The sequence below is a fragment of the Ovis aries genome, chromosome 7, assembly GCF_016772045.2.
Source record: "Ovis aries strain OAR_USU_Benz2616 breed Rambouillet chromosome 7, ARS-UI_Ramb_v3.0, whole genome shotgun sequence".
Classification (NCBI taxonomy): domain Eukaryota; kingdom Metazoa; phylum Chordata; class Mammalia; order Artiodactyla; family Bovidae; genus Ovis; species Ovis aries.
In genome coordinates this window covers 49,252,927-49,268,127 of record NC_056060.1, presented here as the reverse complement: position 1 = coordinate 49,268,127, position 15,201 = coordinate 49,252,927, and the positions used below count along the sequence as shown (strand labels likewise).

General features: G+C 42.3%; 1 protein-coding gene across 3 annotated transcripts in view; it reads right to left on the bottom strand.

Moving 5' to 3' along the window:
- The window catches only part of MYO1E (myosin IE), a 214,992-nt gene that overhangs the window by 65,553 nt on the left and 134,238 nt on the right, over positions 1–15,201 (bottom strand). For all 3 annotated transcript variants that reach the window (XM_004010559.5, XM_060417853.1, XM_042252380.2), the window contains 4 exons: positions 14,036–14,167; positions 10,788–10,922; positions 8,729–8,861; positions 3,195–3,391 (listed from right to left, as the gene is read on the bottom strand). In XM_004010559.5, coding sequence (XP_004010608.1) covers positions 3,195–3,391; positions 8,729–8,861; positions 10,788–10,922; positions 14,036–14,167 — 597 coding nt within the window. The remainder of the gene's footprint in view (positions 1–3,194; positions 3,392–8,728; positions 8,862–10,787; positions 10,923–14,035; positions 14,168–15,201) is intronic.

Genomic DNA, 15,201 nt, shown 5'->3' with positions numbered 1-15,201 from the left:
ATTCATTTCTGGCAGAACTAGTTTTTCTCAGGAAGTCTTGAGAATTAGAAAATATCATCTTGGATGAGTGAAGTAAAATCTGTTTCACAAAAAGAACCAATATTGCAGACCTTGTAAATATTCTTTCCATTAACCCCATCCAGTATAGGCATACATAAGAGATACCGTGGGTTTGGTTCCAAACCACTGCCATACAGCAAATATCACAAAAAGGGAGTCACACCCTTTGTTTGTTTCCCAGTGCATATAAAAAAGATGCTTATACTACACTGTATGTAGTTTATTAAGTGCAGTCTTTTAAGTAGCATTACATATTGAAAAATGTACATACTTAAATTAAAAATTACTTTATTGATAAAAAAAATGCTAGCACCTGAGCCTTCAGCAAGTCATAGTAGTAACATCAAAGATCACTGATCACAGAGTACCATCACAAATATAATAATGAAAAAGTCTGAAATATTGCCAGAATTACCGAGATGTGACAGAGACATGACATGAACAAATGTTGTCAGAAAAATGGCACTGATAGGTTTGTTCAACAGAGTTGCCACAAACCTTCCATTTGTAAAAAAAAAAATGTAGTATCTACAAAGCACAATAAAACCAGGTATGCCCTGTAATCAATTAATGATCATCTAACATAATATGGCCGGAGAAGGCAACGGCACCCCACTCCAGTGCTCTTGCCTGGAAAATCCCATGGACGGAGGAGGCTGGTAGGCTGCAGTCCATGGGGTCGCTAAGAATCGGACACAACTGAGCGACTTGACTTTCAGTTTTCACTTTCATGCATTGGAGAAGGAAATGGCAACCCACTCCAGTGTTCTTGCCTGGAGAATCCCAGGGATGGGGGAGCCTCGTGGGCTGCTGTCTATGGGGTCGCACAGAGTCAGACACGACTGAAGCGACTTATATGGCAGGAATGTCAACAAGACAGTCTTTATTCTCAGAGGCAACTATGGACAGTAATGTCATTAGTTAGTATTAAAGTGATGGTAATGAAAAGTGACTTTACATGGATTCAACATTCACCAGGCTTTGGGAAGGGCTTCCCAAGTTTTGTTTCATTTAGTTCTCGCTACAATCCTCTTAATGACACTGATAACATCATAATGTATAAAACCACACTGGATAAGAGGAAGGGTATGGAATTCTATTTAAGTAGTATGATGATTCTGGTGTTCTTGACCACTGTGAAAAGAGATGTGTAATCAATGAAACAGATAATGATGGAGGTGGGGTATAGGTTAGAAGGGGTTAGTCAGGCCTGCAGGGGAGGGAGGAAGTAAGAAAAATTCCTGGTGATTGAGAATAACTGGAGGAATTTTTAAGTACCAGAGTTGCTTTCCAGGCAAAGAAAATGACATTCATCTTTTATCAGCCAACAGGTAATGATGTATAGCACTTAGCCCAGTACCTGGCAAGGAGTCAGGGCTTAATAAACGTCAGCTCCAATTAGCATCACTTACACAGGGCATCTGCCCCATTACACCACACAATCAAGGGAGGACAGAAAGGAAATAAAGTGGGAAGGCCAGCACTGGAAGGTTCACTGAACAGAGACAAGAGATGTAGGTTTTAATCCCAGTTCAGTACAACCCTCCTGCTGAATGGCCTTGGGTGAAATCACCAATACTCGAGGCTAAGATTCCCTTGTCAATATAATGATGGGCCTGGACAAGTTAAAGGCATGACTAATGTTTTGTATAACCCTGACCAGATTCCTAAGCAATCTTACCATTAATATAACCATAAGAAGTACCCAGAATATTTACCCTACCCTACTCTGATCTACTCAACCCTAAACACACCCAACAATACTTTAAGCCTTATAGATGTTGCCTGGAGTGAAACACAGACTTTCGGGATCTAATGGCCAGCCTGTTGTCCCCTGACTGGGGTTCCCATGGGGTTCTTTCTGGCTGGAATAAATAAAAGGTAGCGGAGTGAAATAGCTGGAGATCTGCCAAATTACCTGGGTTTAATTCCTAGGTTTATCACTTAATAGTGGTGTGACCTTGGGGAAGTTCCTGAACCTCTCTGTGCCTCAGAATTAGCTTATATGTTTAATAGAGATAATAATACCTAAGTCACAGAGTTGTAAGAATTATTCTTTTTCTAAAAGACTTAGACCAGTATCTGGCACGTAGTTAAGTGCTATATAAGTGCTTGCTATTATTATTCTAATCATTTACAAGCTACAGGGATTAACACAGACTGTCACTGGCAGTGACAGTGCTGAGAGACTAATTTTCAGAACCTATAAGTTATATACATATATAAATATGCATGTATATGCATATTTAGATTTAATATCTGTATGCTTACACCATCATTTTATTTTATTTTATTTTTTACACCATCATTTTAAAAGTCTGTGGTAGTTTAAAAAATATATCCAAGAAGTCTTTGACACTCCTCTCCCCCCAAAATTGGAAATTAAATCCTCTGCTCTTAACTGTGGGCTGTCCTTAGTGACTTGATTCTGATGAACAGAAGCTGACAGACTGGCAATATCTGAGGCCAAGATTAGGACATCAAAATCTCTGCAGCTTCTTCCTTGCTCTTTCTCTTACGCATTCTAGGGGAAATCAACTGCCATGTTGTGAGGATATTCAAGTAGCTCCAAAAAAGACGCCCATGTAGCAAGGAACTGAGGCATCCTGCTAATATGAAGGAGCCATCTTGGAACCAGATTCTCCAACCCTCGTCAAGCCTTGTAGTTCTAATCAGCACCTTTTTGCCCTCTCATCCCTGAGTCAGAACCACCAAACTAAGTCACCTCCAAACAGCTGACCCATAGAAAGTATGAAAAAATAAATGCTTACTATTTTAAGTCACTAAGTTTTGGGTTAATTTGTAATGTAACAATAGATGACAAATACAACATTCCAAACCTTTAAGCTGAAAGATTACGACAGTGGGCCTCTGTTTTTCTGGTCTGTAGTTTTAGCTTTACTAAGTATTTTGTCCACAAGAAGCTGTTACCATATTAGAGTTTTGCTGGACAATACTAAAAGTAAAAGTGGAAAAGTAAAACATGGTTCCAGTGTGAGGATAAAACACGGAGGAGCGAAGTGATGATCACATAAGGAATGAGCCAAAATGTGGAAACAAAGCTCTGAGATGTTTCACTCTTTACGTGACATTAGAATATGGAGCCCCAGCAATGTCGATCTGTGTTTACTTACATCTACCAAGAAATCAAACACCCGGGCATGCAGGGCCTTGGCAAGTGCGTCCCTGGTGTAACAGGCTTGCTCTACGTTGAGGGTCACGTGGATAGACTCTGACTTGCCTCCCCACTTGCTGTCCATCTGCCGGCTTGTGAGCTTTTCTTTCAACCGGTCCTGGTTGATCCCCAGGAGATAGGCAGGAAAAGCCAAAACTATACAAAACAAAACAAAAACATGACTGTCTTTCAGATTTTTAACAATTCCTCTCACAAATACATGACGTGTGTGCACACATGCAAGATACCAACCACCATTAGCCTCCAAGATCTTTCACTGAAATGAAGACGGCGCATCAGAAATCTTACACACATCCATCCACTTTAATTTTTCCCAACTTTTCTATTACATGAGTCAATTCCTATGAAGACCGAGACTTTCAATAATACAAATCAGTGATCCAAGAAGGGTGGCAAACCAATCCCCCCTACTGAGATCACAGCCAAATGCCTGAAATGGACATCTTTCCAAGTCTGCAGCAAGACAGCCTGGAAGGAACTAAATGAAGAAACATTTTTTTGGCTCCAAATACTGTTTTTCTTCCTTTCTGGTACAGTGTTTTCATAGAATCATCATTCCCAGCTTGAAGCACCTGATATCATCAAACTTATAATGATAACAAATCACATAGTTATTGAGCGCTTTCCATGTGTTGGGGTACTAAAGACAGAGGACAGGATATAAAATACTTAAGAAATCTTGAAGACAATTTAGATGGGGCAAAGACAGTTTACCAAATAAAGAAGCCTACAAAAAGCTGAGTATACGACGTGGACAGACAATAAAGCCCTGGAGGATTTAGGGCAGAGAGATATTACTGTTTGCTGGGGTGGTCAAGGAAGATGTGGGATTTGCTGGGGGGAAGGGGAGGGGCTAAAAGGCTGAACAGGGTTTGTACAAACGCAGAGGAAGAAAGAAGAGGGAGAGAGGGGAGTGGGGCGTGCAAAGGCAAGCATGCTGGGTAAGGGAGACACAGCTGAGGTGAGCACTGGCTGGAGATGAAGGTCAAGGTAGGTGATGAAAAGATTAGGATGAATTTTAATGGTGGAATTGAATGGTAGGGGATATTTGGTCTGGAGTCAAAGGGGGCTGGATGGCTTCTAGAGACAGATGTTACCAGATTTCCCTGGGGCAGTGTACAAGCAATGGAGGGGACTGTAGTAGTCACACCACAGAATAAACACCCCATACTAAAGACATGGCAGTTGGCACAGCTTGTGGTCTTCAGATAGAAAAGGTGAGGTTCTCACAGCTCAGCAAATTGTCTCAAGCCAAGAATCTCACCAGGAGGGGGCCCAGAGATACAAACATGTTTTCTTGACTTTTTGGTCAAATTACTCTAATATGAATAAATGACAAGCATGAGATTCCTGGACATGAAAGAATGCTCAGAATTTTTTCCAGTACGAACGAAAGATTTTTATGAACACAAATCAAAATTCTGGACTTGGATATGAATTCTCTTTTTCTGCACAAAGTTTTGCCAAAATTCTCTGATAAAGGGATTTTTATTAAAGACCTTACGATAATCCTCAAAAATCATAAAGCTCCCAATAAAGATAATCTGTTTGAATTTCACAGATGGCAATGGAATGTAACAGGCTAACATTTCTCCGTATGTACCTTCCAATGAGATTAAGTCAGTGAAAGCATTTTGAAAAAGGGCAATGCCAGAACAAAGTATTTATTATCTGTGTGACTGTTCCACAGAAATGCTCTGACAGGAGAGGGCTTCCTTTTTCAAAGGGCATGTGAACAAAATTAAACACACTAATTTGCCAATGGCCAATTTCTTTTAAGTTTAGTTTCACCACACATATGTTTAGGAATCTGGATGTGTCTTCTGCCAAAATGAAAATTACCTTGCACAGAACAAGGACATAAGATGCCTGTAAATCACATGGGCAGCTTTGTGTGAGAATCAAAAGACACTTACCAAAGTGTCTGACACCGAGGAGACCTTCATTAAGGAGAAACTACAATGTTGGTTATTTTCACTCTCACCAGGCAGACAGCATGTAGGTGAAACATGGGCTTCTCCCAAGCCCCCAACCATGCTAAACTAGGGATGCAGTTAAAATGGTTGGTAGCAATGTTTATGGCATTACCATTATGCCACAGCTAAAGAAACAAAACAATATGGCATAAGTCCTTGGGTCCTTGAGATGAAATAGACAAGACTGACAAGGAAACAATATCCTTCCAGGCCTCCTATCTCTTAAGTAGAAGAGGGCAAAAGTCAAGGACCCCAGGTACTTGAAAACCAAGGCAGGGAGTTTTGGCCAAGAATCTGAGTCACAAGCTTAGGGAAACAGCTAAGAAGTCTAGAGAGGAAATCTAGTACTTGCTTTTCCAAAAAATCCATGCCATGCTTTTCAAGTATAGTAACTTCTTCAATGGTTGCCCTGGTACTAAAACTGTAGGGCTGCTCATATTAACTTCGTTCCAGCTGTGAATTTCTATGAAGGTATATGCAAGAATGGCTGGATAGGAGCGGCAGTTTGGAAGTTCAGAGGCTGGGGGAATGGGCTGGGAAGGAGAGAGCAAGGAGAAAGCACTGATTAATTTTAAAAAATGCTGACGTAACTCTGGTAGAGTTAAACAGAATTATGCAGGGCATAAAAGAACCCACTAGAAAGAATGTTTTAGCACATTTTGATAATGAGGATAGATTTCTACTACTGCATTCAAGTGTAAAGCAAAGTTGGACTGAATTTTTCCATTTAAGCATAGGGAATATAGAGAAACCAAAAAGATGTAACAAAACAAAACTCCCTGTTACAAATTTAAAAGAAATGGCAAAGTAAATGTGGTTTATCAGTCTTGGGTGTTGAGGGTCTGTGTTTTCTAACCCACTAATAACAAGGCAAAGAAGGGGCACTGTCACTCTACTCCTGTGGTTACTTAAGTAGTATTTTTATTTCCTTCAACAAAGTTCTTAAGCTAATTTGTATTTAATATTCTGCTTTAGTAGACCAGTTGCGATGAAAGTCTTAACAATTTATTTTCCTACAATACAATAGCTAAGAAAAGTCTGCTTTCTTCCTTTATAAAAGCATTGGCTAAGCCTTCCCTCTATAAATGCATTCCATGTATTAAAGTCAAATATGAGAAAGACAACACAAACCAGGTTATCCACTTTAAGTAATTGGAAGAGTAACAGGAAACCATCTTTATGTCCATCAACAGATGATTGGCTCAATAAACTAAAGTACAGTCAGGCAGTGGAATGCTAATGCAGCTTTGAGAAGGATGGGGTTTCCTCATTTTCAGCAATGTGGATGGACCTGGATATTGTCATACTGTGTGAAATAAGTCAGGCAGAGAAAGACAAATATATGATATTGCTTATATGTGGAATCTTAAAAAAAGGGTACAAATTACAAAATTAGAACCAGAGTTACAGATACAGAGGACAAACTTATGGTCACCAGGGAATAAGAGAGGGGGAGAGATAAACTGGGCGATTGGGATGGACATATATACACTACTACCCAGGGAACAGAACCAATCAGAACCTACTGTGTAGCACCGGGAACTCTACTCTGTAATGACCTGTACAGGGAAAGAATCTAAAAAAGAGTGGACACATGTATATGCAGACCTGATTCACTTTGTGGTACACTTGAAACTAACACATTGTAAATCAACCATAAAGCAAAAAAAAAAAAAAATTTTTTTAATGAAGCTTCTTAATGAATTACTATAGAATAATCTCCAAGATACAACATGGAATGAAAAATCACAGAGCATGTTATAAACTCCAACTAATGTAGAATAGTAGGGAAAAAAAGAAGAGCTATGAGTAGTTTCTTAGGAACACAGTATTCCCCTGAAAGGAATACAAGAGATTGGAAACAGTGGTTCCTACTACAGAGGGGAATAGTGAACGTGAAATTCGTTCAGTCGTGTCCGACTCTTTTCAACCCCATAGACTACATAGTCCATGGAATTCTCCAGGCCAGAATACTGGAGTGGGTAGCCTTTCCCTTCTCCAGGGGATCTTCCCAACCCAGGGGCTGAAGCCAGGTCTTCCGCACTGCAGGCGGGCTCTGACTAGCAAATGGGTAGATGCGAGAACTGTGATCATGTACTGCCCAGACCATGTTTAGGTATTACCAACTGGGAGAAAACAGCACGACTGGGAGGAGGACCTATTTCTTTGTTCAAGCTCTTTGGCTTCAAGAATAGCCCTTCTCTGATGGAGACAGCCCGACACCACTTTCAATCAGAGGATCGCATGGCAGTTGCCAATCCTGGGTTTTACCCAGTTGGCTGAGGAGGCTTCTTGGCTCAAGCATCCAGGAAAATACTTGCTGTGTCAAAGCCATGACCTTTTCCTCCAGCCCAAAGGGTCAGTAAAGGATTGTACTATTTAAGAAAGCAGCAGAATTCCAGTGTACGTCTATAGAAACTGTCAAGAAATCGGAAAGGTCGGTGATGAAAGGCAAGTGTTCATGACCCTCCTGGACACATACATGCATTTGTTAAATGTGAAGGATAAAGCACATAAAGTATGAAAACATAGTTATTATTCTTGGGTTGTGCTTCTAGACTTCATGGATACCCTGTGCATTTATTGTTTTCCACCACACTCCCTTCCCTGGTAAACACAATTCATGTTTCTCCTTATCAGACAGACATCTAAAGTTAGCAGAACTTCCCTCTTTTATCACCAAAGAGAACAAAAATGTAAAAAAGAACCTTATTTGGAATGGAAAGAGCCTCACTGCACTGTCAGCAATGAGTAGGATACTATTTATTACTGGGCATCTAAATTTATCATCTTGGAAGAATGCTGAGAAAGGAAGAAACATCTTCCTGGGTGGTTGAAGGATGTGTGGGCTCTGAGAGCAGCCTGGAAAGCTGACCGATGACAAAGAGGCTAAAGTCCCACGCCACAGCAGCTGTAGCACAGCGGTGTACACAGAACCAGTAGTGCGCCTCTGCAGGGAGCACCTGATTCCTTCTCAAAGGGTCAAAGCGATCATCTAGGTCTTCTGACTGCTACAGAGGGGCCATTAAAGACATCATCAGCAAGATCAACACAACAGTGTCCATTTTTTACCCCCTTGTTTTCAGAAACCCAATCTAATCCAACCCATGGGGCAACTTACAAACCTGTGAGCTATCCATATTTACTTACATCCTGAGAGAAACTTCAGGTGAATATCAACCCTAAAGATCAGTTACAGAAAAGATTGTTAGCAGGAGACAATTCTAATTCTCATTAAAGTATAGCTTGATTTTTACTCCTCCATGTAAAATTCTGCCAGGTTTCCCCAAGGTTAAAGAGAAAGCAGAACAGCTTCCTCAGCGGTCCCTAGTGTGGGTGCACAGAAGAGGCCTTTCAGTTCTGCCACAGCAAGACCTGCCAGTCTCCTCAGCCTCTCTTCCTCAAAAACCCAAAGCATAGGAAAGTGGTGAGTTCCTCTGATCGGAACTAAACACTGTATCCCCTCATTTGGCAACCGTGTGCCCAAACCACTCACACTCTTCACTCTCCACGGCCGCGTAATTGCCAACTTCCTTGAAGCTGATGTTTCCCAGGTGGAGAATCCCCGCCACTATCTGTAGCACCAGCGCCTGCTCCTCCGCAAAGATCCCAATCACGTTCATGGCGTGCTGGAAGAGGGGACAGAAATGACCCAGACAAGTCGGTCAGGAGCTATGGAACACATCAGAAAGAAACCAAAGCTTGGATGGGGCTGTGCAGTTACACAAGGCTTAGTCTGCGACGGCAGCTGGAAGTCACCATAAGACATTTTCACTGACCAACGCCCTCTCACACGTTCAAGTCTCAACATGGTGCTGGAAAGGCAGTTCAGTCTTGAAATTTCTTTTTTGCAATTTGGTCATTCAGTCATGCCCAACTCTTCTTCGACTCCATGGACTGTAACCCACCAGGCTCCTCAGTCCCTGGGATTCCCTAGGCAGGAATACTGGAGTGGCTTGCCATTTCCTTCTTCAGGGGATCTTCCCGACCCAGGGATTGAACCCACAGCTTCTGCAGTGCAGGCAGATTCTTTATCACTGAGCCACCAGGGGAGCCCAATAAATAACCTGCCCAGTGTGAGCATGCAATCGTCTAGAAATACATGTGAGAAGGCTCTGGAGGAAAGGTATTCAGATGCAGAGGCAGCTGCCCAGTCAACAAGTCTGTTCTTGTCTCTTAATTTTCCCCTTGTTGCCACCCTCTCCCTCTATGGGCACCAGTCTGCTTTCCAGCCACTCCAAACTCTCACAGATTTTTCTCTTCATTGGGAGGGCTGAGAGTAAATTGTACTTGCAAAAGGATCTTGAAAAATTCCAGGAAAACCAAATAAAAGCATCATTAGAAGAGCTTTGTTTCTGAGATCCACTAAATTCAAATAAAAGGAAATGAAAGGCCTGAGTCTTAGATACCCATATCTTAAGGGGGCTCTTTTCTAAGACCGCTGCAGGCCTGTCTGCACGTTTTCTCCCACCTCCTCTGAGGCCACGTGGCCCCTTGATGTCACCTTCTTTCCTGATACCTGGGACACAGTCTGCCCCTTTCAAGCACAAATGTCAGCCCCCCTGCCACCTGAAACTGTACCTCCAATTGCCCATTCAGTTTTCCCACTTGGTTTGGGATCCAGGCTGAGGGATGAGCCAGGCTGGTACCTGACTTAAAGGGCAGTGGTGATGCAGTTCCTTGAGGCTAAATGGGTGAGCAGTCCACCTCTAGAAGGTTCTATTTTTTATTTTTAGAATTTCTTTTGGCAGCACCACATGGCATGTGGGCTCTTTGATTTCCCTGACCAGGTTTTAAACATGTGCCCCCTGCAGTGGAAGCATGGAGTCTTAAACACTGGACCACCAGGGAAGTCTCTAGAAAGTTCTAGATTGATTGAGTTAGTAAGTTGTTTCCCCAAGGATGTGAACCCTCAATAATATACCTGAATTCACAGTGTATACCATAACGTACACAACATGTTTAAAGAATGGAGTAAGGCTTGCCCTCTGACCTGTAAATACTGAGGTGGAGATGAGACTGAAGGTGTTCTAAGATTTCTCAAACTGATTTTTTTTTCCAATATTTATTTGACTATATCGGGTCTTAGTTGTGGCGTGTGGGACGTAGTTCCCTGACCATTGAACCTGGGCTCCCTGCATCGGGTGCCTAGAGTTTTAGCCACTGGACCACAAGGGAAGTCCCTCTAAACCTGATTAAGACCATAATTTTTGGTTTGTCTTTGTAAGGAAACAGCTGAACAACTGCTTAGCTTTCGGCAAACAGGTACGGTAAATACATTACTGAAAATAGTTTTTACGTGAATCAGAATACCTACAGAGGGGTAATGATGAACTTTTTTATTACCCATATTAAATCATTAAGTGGTCATCTGGCAACTGGGCCGATGGCTATTTAAGGGTGTTTACATGTGTGTTTTAAGAAATGGAGCGCTTCCAGCAAAAAGAGGTGATGTTTCAGGATGCTCTTTGCTTTGTTCACCTCCCCTGCCCTTTCTGCCATAGACAATGCCTGGTCTAGATGTCAGATCGTGCCCGGCCTGCACCAGCACTTACCAGGGTTTCCTGAAACTCCTTCTTGTCATCAATGCCATCCACCTTGTAAGACCCCGAGAGGCTCAGGTAGTAATAATAGTCCATGGTGGTGATGCCCAGGCCATGCTTCTGCTCTGGGGAGGCGCCCTCGATAAGCTGGAGCAAGAGAAAGTGGCATGTGTGTGGTGGGGCCCATGGATCAGGCAAAGGTACCACACGGGTCCCGCTACCACCCACCACCCCTGGAGTCAGGCGACCAGACCTTCTACCCCTGCTTCCTAAATGGATGGCTGCTCCTGGTCTCAAAAATATGAAGGGGCTTCGGAATATCTGCTCTCTGTGCAGTAGCCCCAAATCATCTCTGCAAATTCTAGTTCTTAACTCTGATTAGACCTGCAAGGGCTGAGAATTTTCCCTTATCTGACACATTGAACTGCGCAGTTACACTGGTGAGATCCCTTGGAACAGTGGAAAGCAAGCCAGATTATCACTACTTTGTTCCTGCTCAACTTGCACATGGCTCTTTTTTTTTATTTTTGGTGGAGTCAGACTCTTATTTTTTATTTTCTTAATCAGAGTATATTTGTTTTACAACCTTGTGTCAGCTTTTGCTATACAACAATGTGAGTCAATGCACATGCCTTTGTAAAGGGCAGCTGGACTCTCCATGCTTCTCATAGCACGGTGTATATTCAAATACAGCCTCGGGTCCCCCACGCTGGTGTCCTGTCCCTTGGCTTTCTGTTCCGTCTCTGGTATCTACCTTAGTTCTGAGCAAGGGCCCTAAAGGTGTGCAAGAAAATGTTCACCAACCCATTTTCTCTCTCTCTTTTTCTGGCTATGCTATGTGCGTTTCTCTAGGTGCACCAAGTGCAGACCTACTATCTAGCTGTGGTGCCTGGGCTTCTCACTGTGGTGACGTCTCTTGTTGCAGAGCATGGGCTCAGTGTTTGTGGCACCACGGGCTTAGCTGCCCCACAGCATGGGGAATCCTCCTGGACCAGGGATCAAACCTGTGTTCCCTGCATTGGCGCGTGCATTCTTTACCACTGGACCACCAGGGAAGTCCTCAACACTCCATTCTTGAGGTGGGGGTGGGGAATGAATGTGTAGCAATTGCTAACTTTGGTGGTGTAAATACTCCTACCACGACTGATTGCAAAGTACCAAGAAACGTCACTGAAGGAAGAAATGCACATAGTCCATGCAAGCCAGCGCCAGCCACCACTGGCCCCCACCCTCATCCACACTTCTTCATCTTGGTTTAGTTCCTCATGTCGTCCCAGCTTCACACCCTTAAAACAGGGAACCTCATCTCCTTTATGGAGAAGTTCTTGGTCATCCTATTACATCAGGTTCCCTTAGTTTCCCCCATCTCCTTAAAATCTTTTTGTGCCATTCTCTTCCTTTTTCTTTTGGTTTGGTTTTGTTTTTGCTAAGGAAGAACTTCTCCCATCTCTGTCTCAGTCTTCTCCCTACCCACATTATGTACTCCCTTCACCTGAAGGTTCAAACATCCCTTTCTTTCTCTCCAGCCTACAGTCACGTGCTTCTTTGTCTTCTTCAGAAGCTTTTCCTTGACTCTGAAATCCTTCAAGCTACAGTCTCCTTCCTCTCCTTCCTCATCTGGTTTCTTCCTCTCCGTCACCATTCTGATGGAACAGGTCTCATGGCTGCTTTGCAGCGGCTGAAGCCACCAGGCCTTGCTTGGTCCCCAGGCCCTTGCCTCATCCCTCCCCCTAAAGCTCTGAATATGTGATCCTGCCCTGCACCCCCAAAGCTTCCCCTGGCTTCAGTGACACTGCAGGACCTCTGACTACTTTCCTAGCTCCTCAATGCCTCCCTCATCCACAGGCGGTCTCCAGGTCCCCAAGTCCTAAATGGGCATGGTTTTTCCCACCACATTCACTCCCACAGGAGTCTTACCTATTTCACAGCTTCGACTATCACTTTTATGTCAGAATCTTAAACTCTGTCTTACCCTGAGCTCATCACTTCCCCAGTCTCCAGGCTGGGGTTTTCTAACTTGTGGGCAGAGGATTCTGAAGGGGGGTAGAGCTGGCATTTATAGTACAGCATCCAGGAAATAATTATGAACTTCTGTCCAGTGCTCAATAAATAATACAGTATGTGTAATACATGAAATTACTTTTCAAAGACCTGTACATGGTGCTTTGATTAATACAATTAAAAGCATTACTGAATAGACAGAAGCTTTTGGTCATTTATAGATATTTTAAACCAATAGATTCTAACCAGAAGAATTGTTTGCCACCACCTAACATGTTTATGGAATTGAAAAGACTGAAATGGAAGCAATCAACATAGCTTAACTTCCTTCAAACTGAATAATCATCAAACTCTACCAAAAAATTAAAAAAACAAAAAAACAAAAACTAACACTTGCAGCCAATTCTTCAAAGAAAATCTAATGTAGGTCCCTGGTATATGAAGTACTAATACAAAAATCCATACATTAAAAAAATTGTTTATGGTATCATTATACTTTCAAATACTTAAAAAACATTCAAAACAATTATATTCCAATAAAAATCAATCACCATTAAAAAAAAACATTTAAAAAATAGTTGAAACAAATGATTGCTGAAGCCTGGAACATAATTTAAAAGCATCCGGCTGACTGCTCTAACACCAAACTCTCCATGGCTTCCAAGAGTCTAAGCCAAAACTTTTTGACTGGGGAAGAAATACCTTAAGTCTTTTTTCAAGTGTTTCTTCCCACAGTTCACCTTTTGGAGACCTCTACCCTTGCGATCTGGCCGGAGCCTGGCTCATTCATTAGCTTACCTGTCCCCTCCCCTCCATCTCTCCCATCTCCCTACCTCCTCATCCCTCCCTCCTTGCTTTGTTCAGACCATCTGACTTGATCTGAGTCAACCTCTCCTCCACACCATCTTGTGCCCCCTTAAAAGCTCTCCTTATTGTCCCAGCTATATCTCCCCTCGTGATCTCCTATTTAGCCAAGAATCAAACAGCCCTACTTTTGTTCTGAAGTGTGTCAACACTTTATTGATTATTTTACTTTAGGGAAATTGTTGTCTTCTCACCCCAGCTAGACCTTATTCTGCCTGCAAGTAAGGGCATCCTCACAGTTCTTTCGCACATGACTTGCACATCCTGCGTTAATAAAGACTCAAGGGCTGGCCAGACTAGACTATCTCACCCTGAGGACCTGAGGACCAAGAGAAGAACATTTTAAATGTGGAGAAGGAACAGAGAAGTAGGAAAGAAATAATATAAAGGAAAACCTGGTAAAATATGTGAAAACTCCGCTCGCCAGGGTTCCTCATCACCACCCGAGATTTTTCCAGAAGGAAGTTGGAGATCTTTCCACCATCTGGTTCCCCACCTGGACTGAACTGGATTTCAAAGTATTTTCCCTGCAAGAAAATTAGGGACTTCCTTTAATGGTCGGTGAACAAAAACATGATGTTCCAAACAGGCTTGGGATATAGCATATAATTCAAGGAAATTCATTAATGAAAGATATGTTCTGAATTATTCCCAGTTCTGGTGTAGACTTCCTCACCGTTTCCTATCAGACAATAACCTGTGCCTTTGTCCAATCATACAATTCTGTACTGAAAGAGAGAATCTATCATTCTAACCTGACTAAATATGGATACACTCACTATATTCCTTCCCCTTTTCCCTTAGTAGGTGCTTGTCTGCTAAACCAGAAGCTGTAAAGAATCGGACAGAAAAATCACATGGTCCCCTTGATCTAACAAGAGTGAACTCTGCCAGCCTCTTTCAAAGGAATCAAATTTCCCCTCTGAGAGACTTATTTTCATGGCTTTGAGCAAAAGCAATTTCTTTTTATCCCAGGAGCATCTAATATGCTAACACAAAATAAAAGTACTTTTATAAGTTTTTTCCAGCTAGCTGTGGGTGTGGGGATTTTTGTCACTGTTGTTCTTGTTAACATTTCCTTTTAAATGACTGCTAATAGGGAACAAAAGAGAATAAAACCCTGGACTGTAGCTGAAAAGGTGTCCAGATTTGTTAAGTAAATAATTTTTTTAAAACTACAATTTAGTTTCTCTTCAGTCCTCAGAAGGGTCCAGGAGTGTAAATTTAAATGAAGAAAAAGATGAGAATGTGGGTTTTAGGGAGTGGTGTGACCTAGGGTCAGACTGGAGAGCATGCCCAGCCTAACTGCATTCGCATTTAATATTTTTTAAATGTGTATGCTGATGAAGTGCACCATCTCAGGGATGAAGCCTGCCAAGCCACAAGTCTCTGACCAGAACCATAAACTCACTAAGGAGAAGAAAACCACACTGCGTGTTTTTCCTCCTGTGGATAGCACCTAGTACTGCTATGTTCCAGCTAAGTTAATGTCAATTCTGGGTATCAAAAAAGCTACAAAAGAAAGCCACAGTCTAATTGTCTATTTGTCTTAATCTGCTGA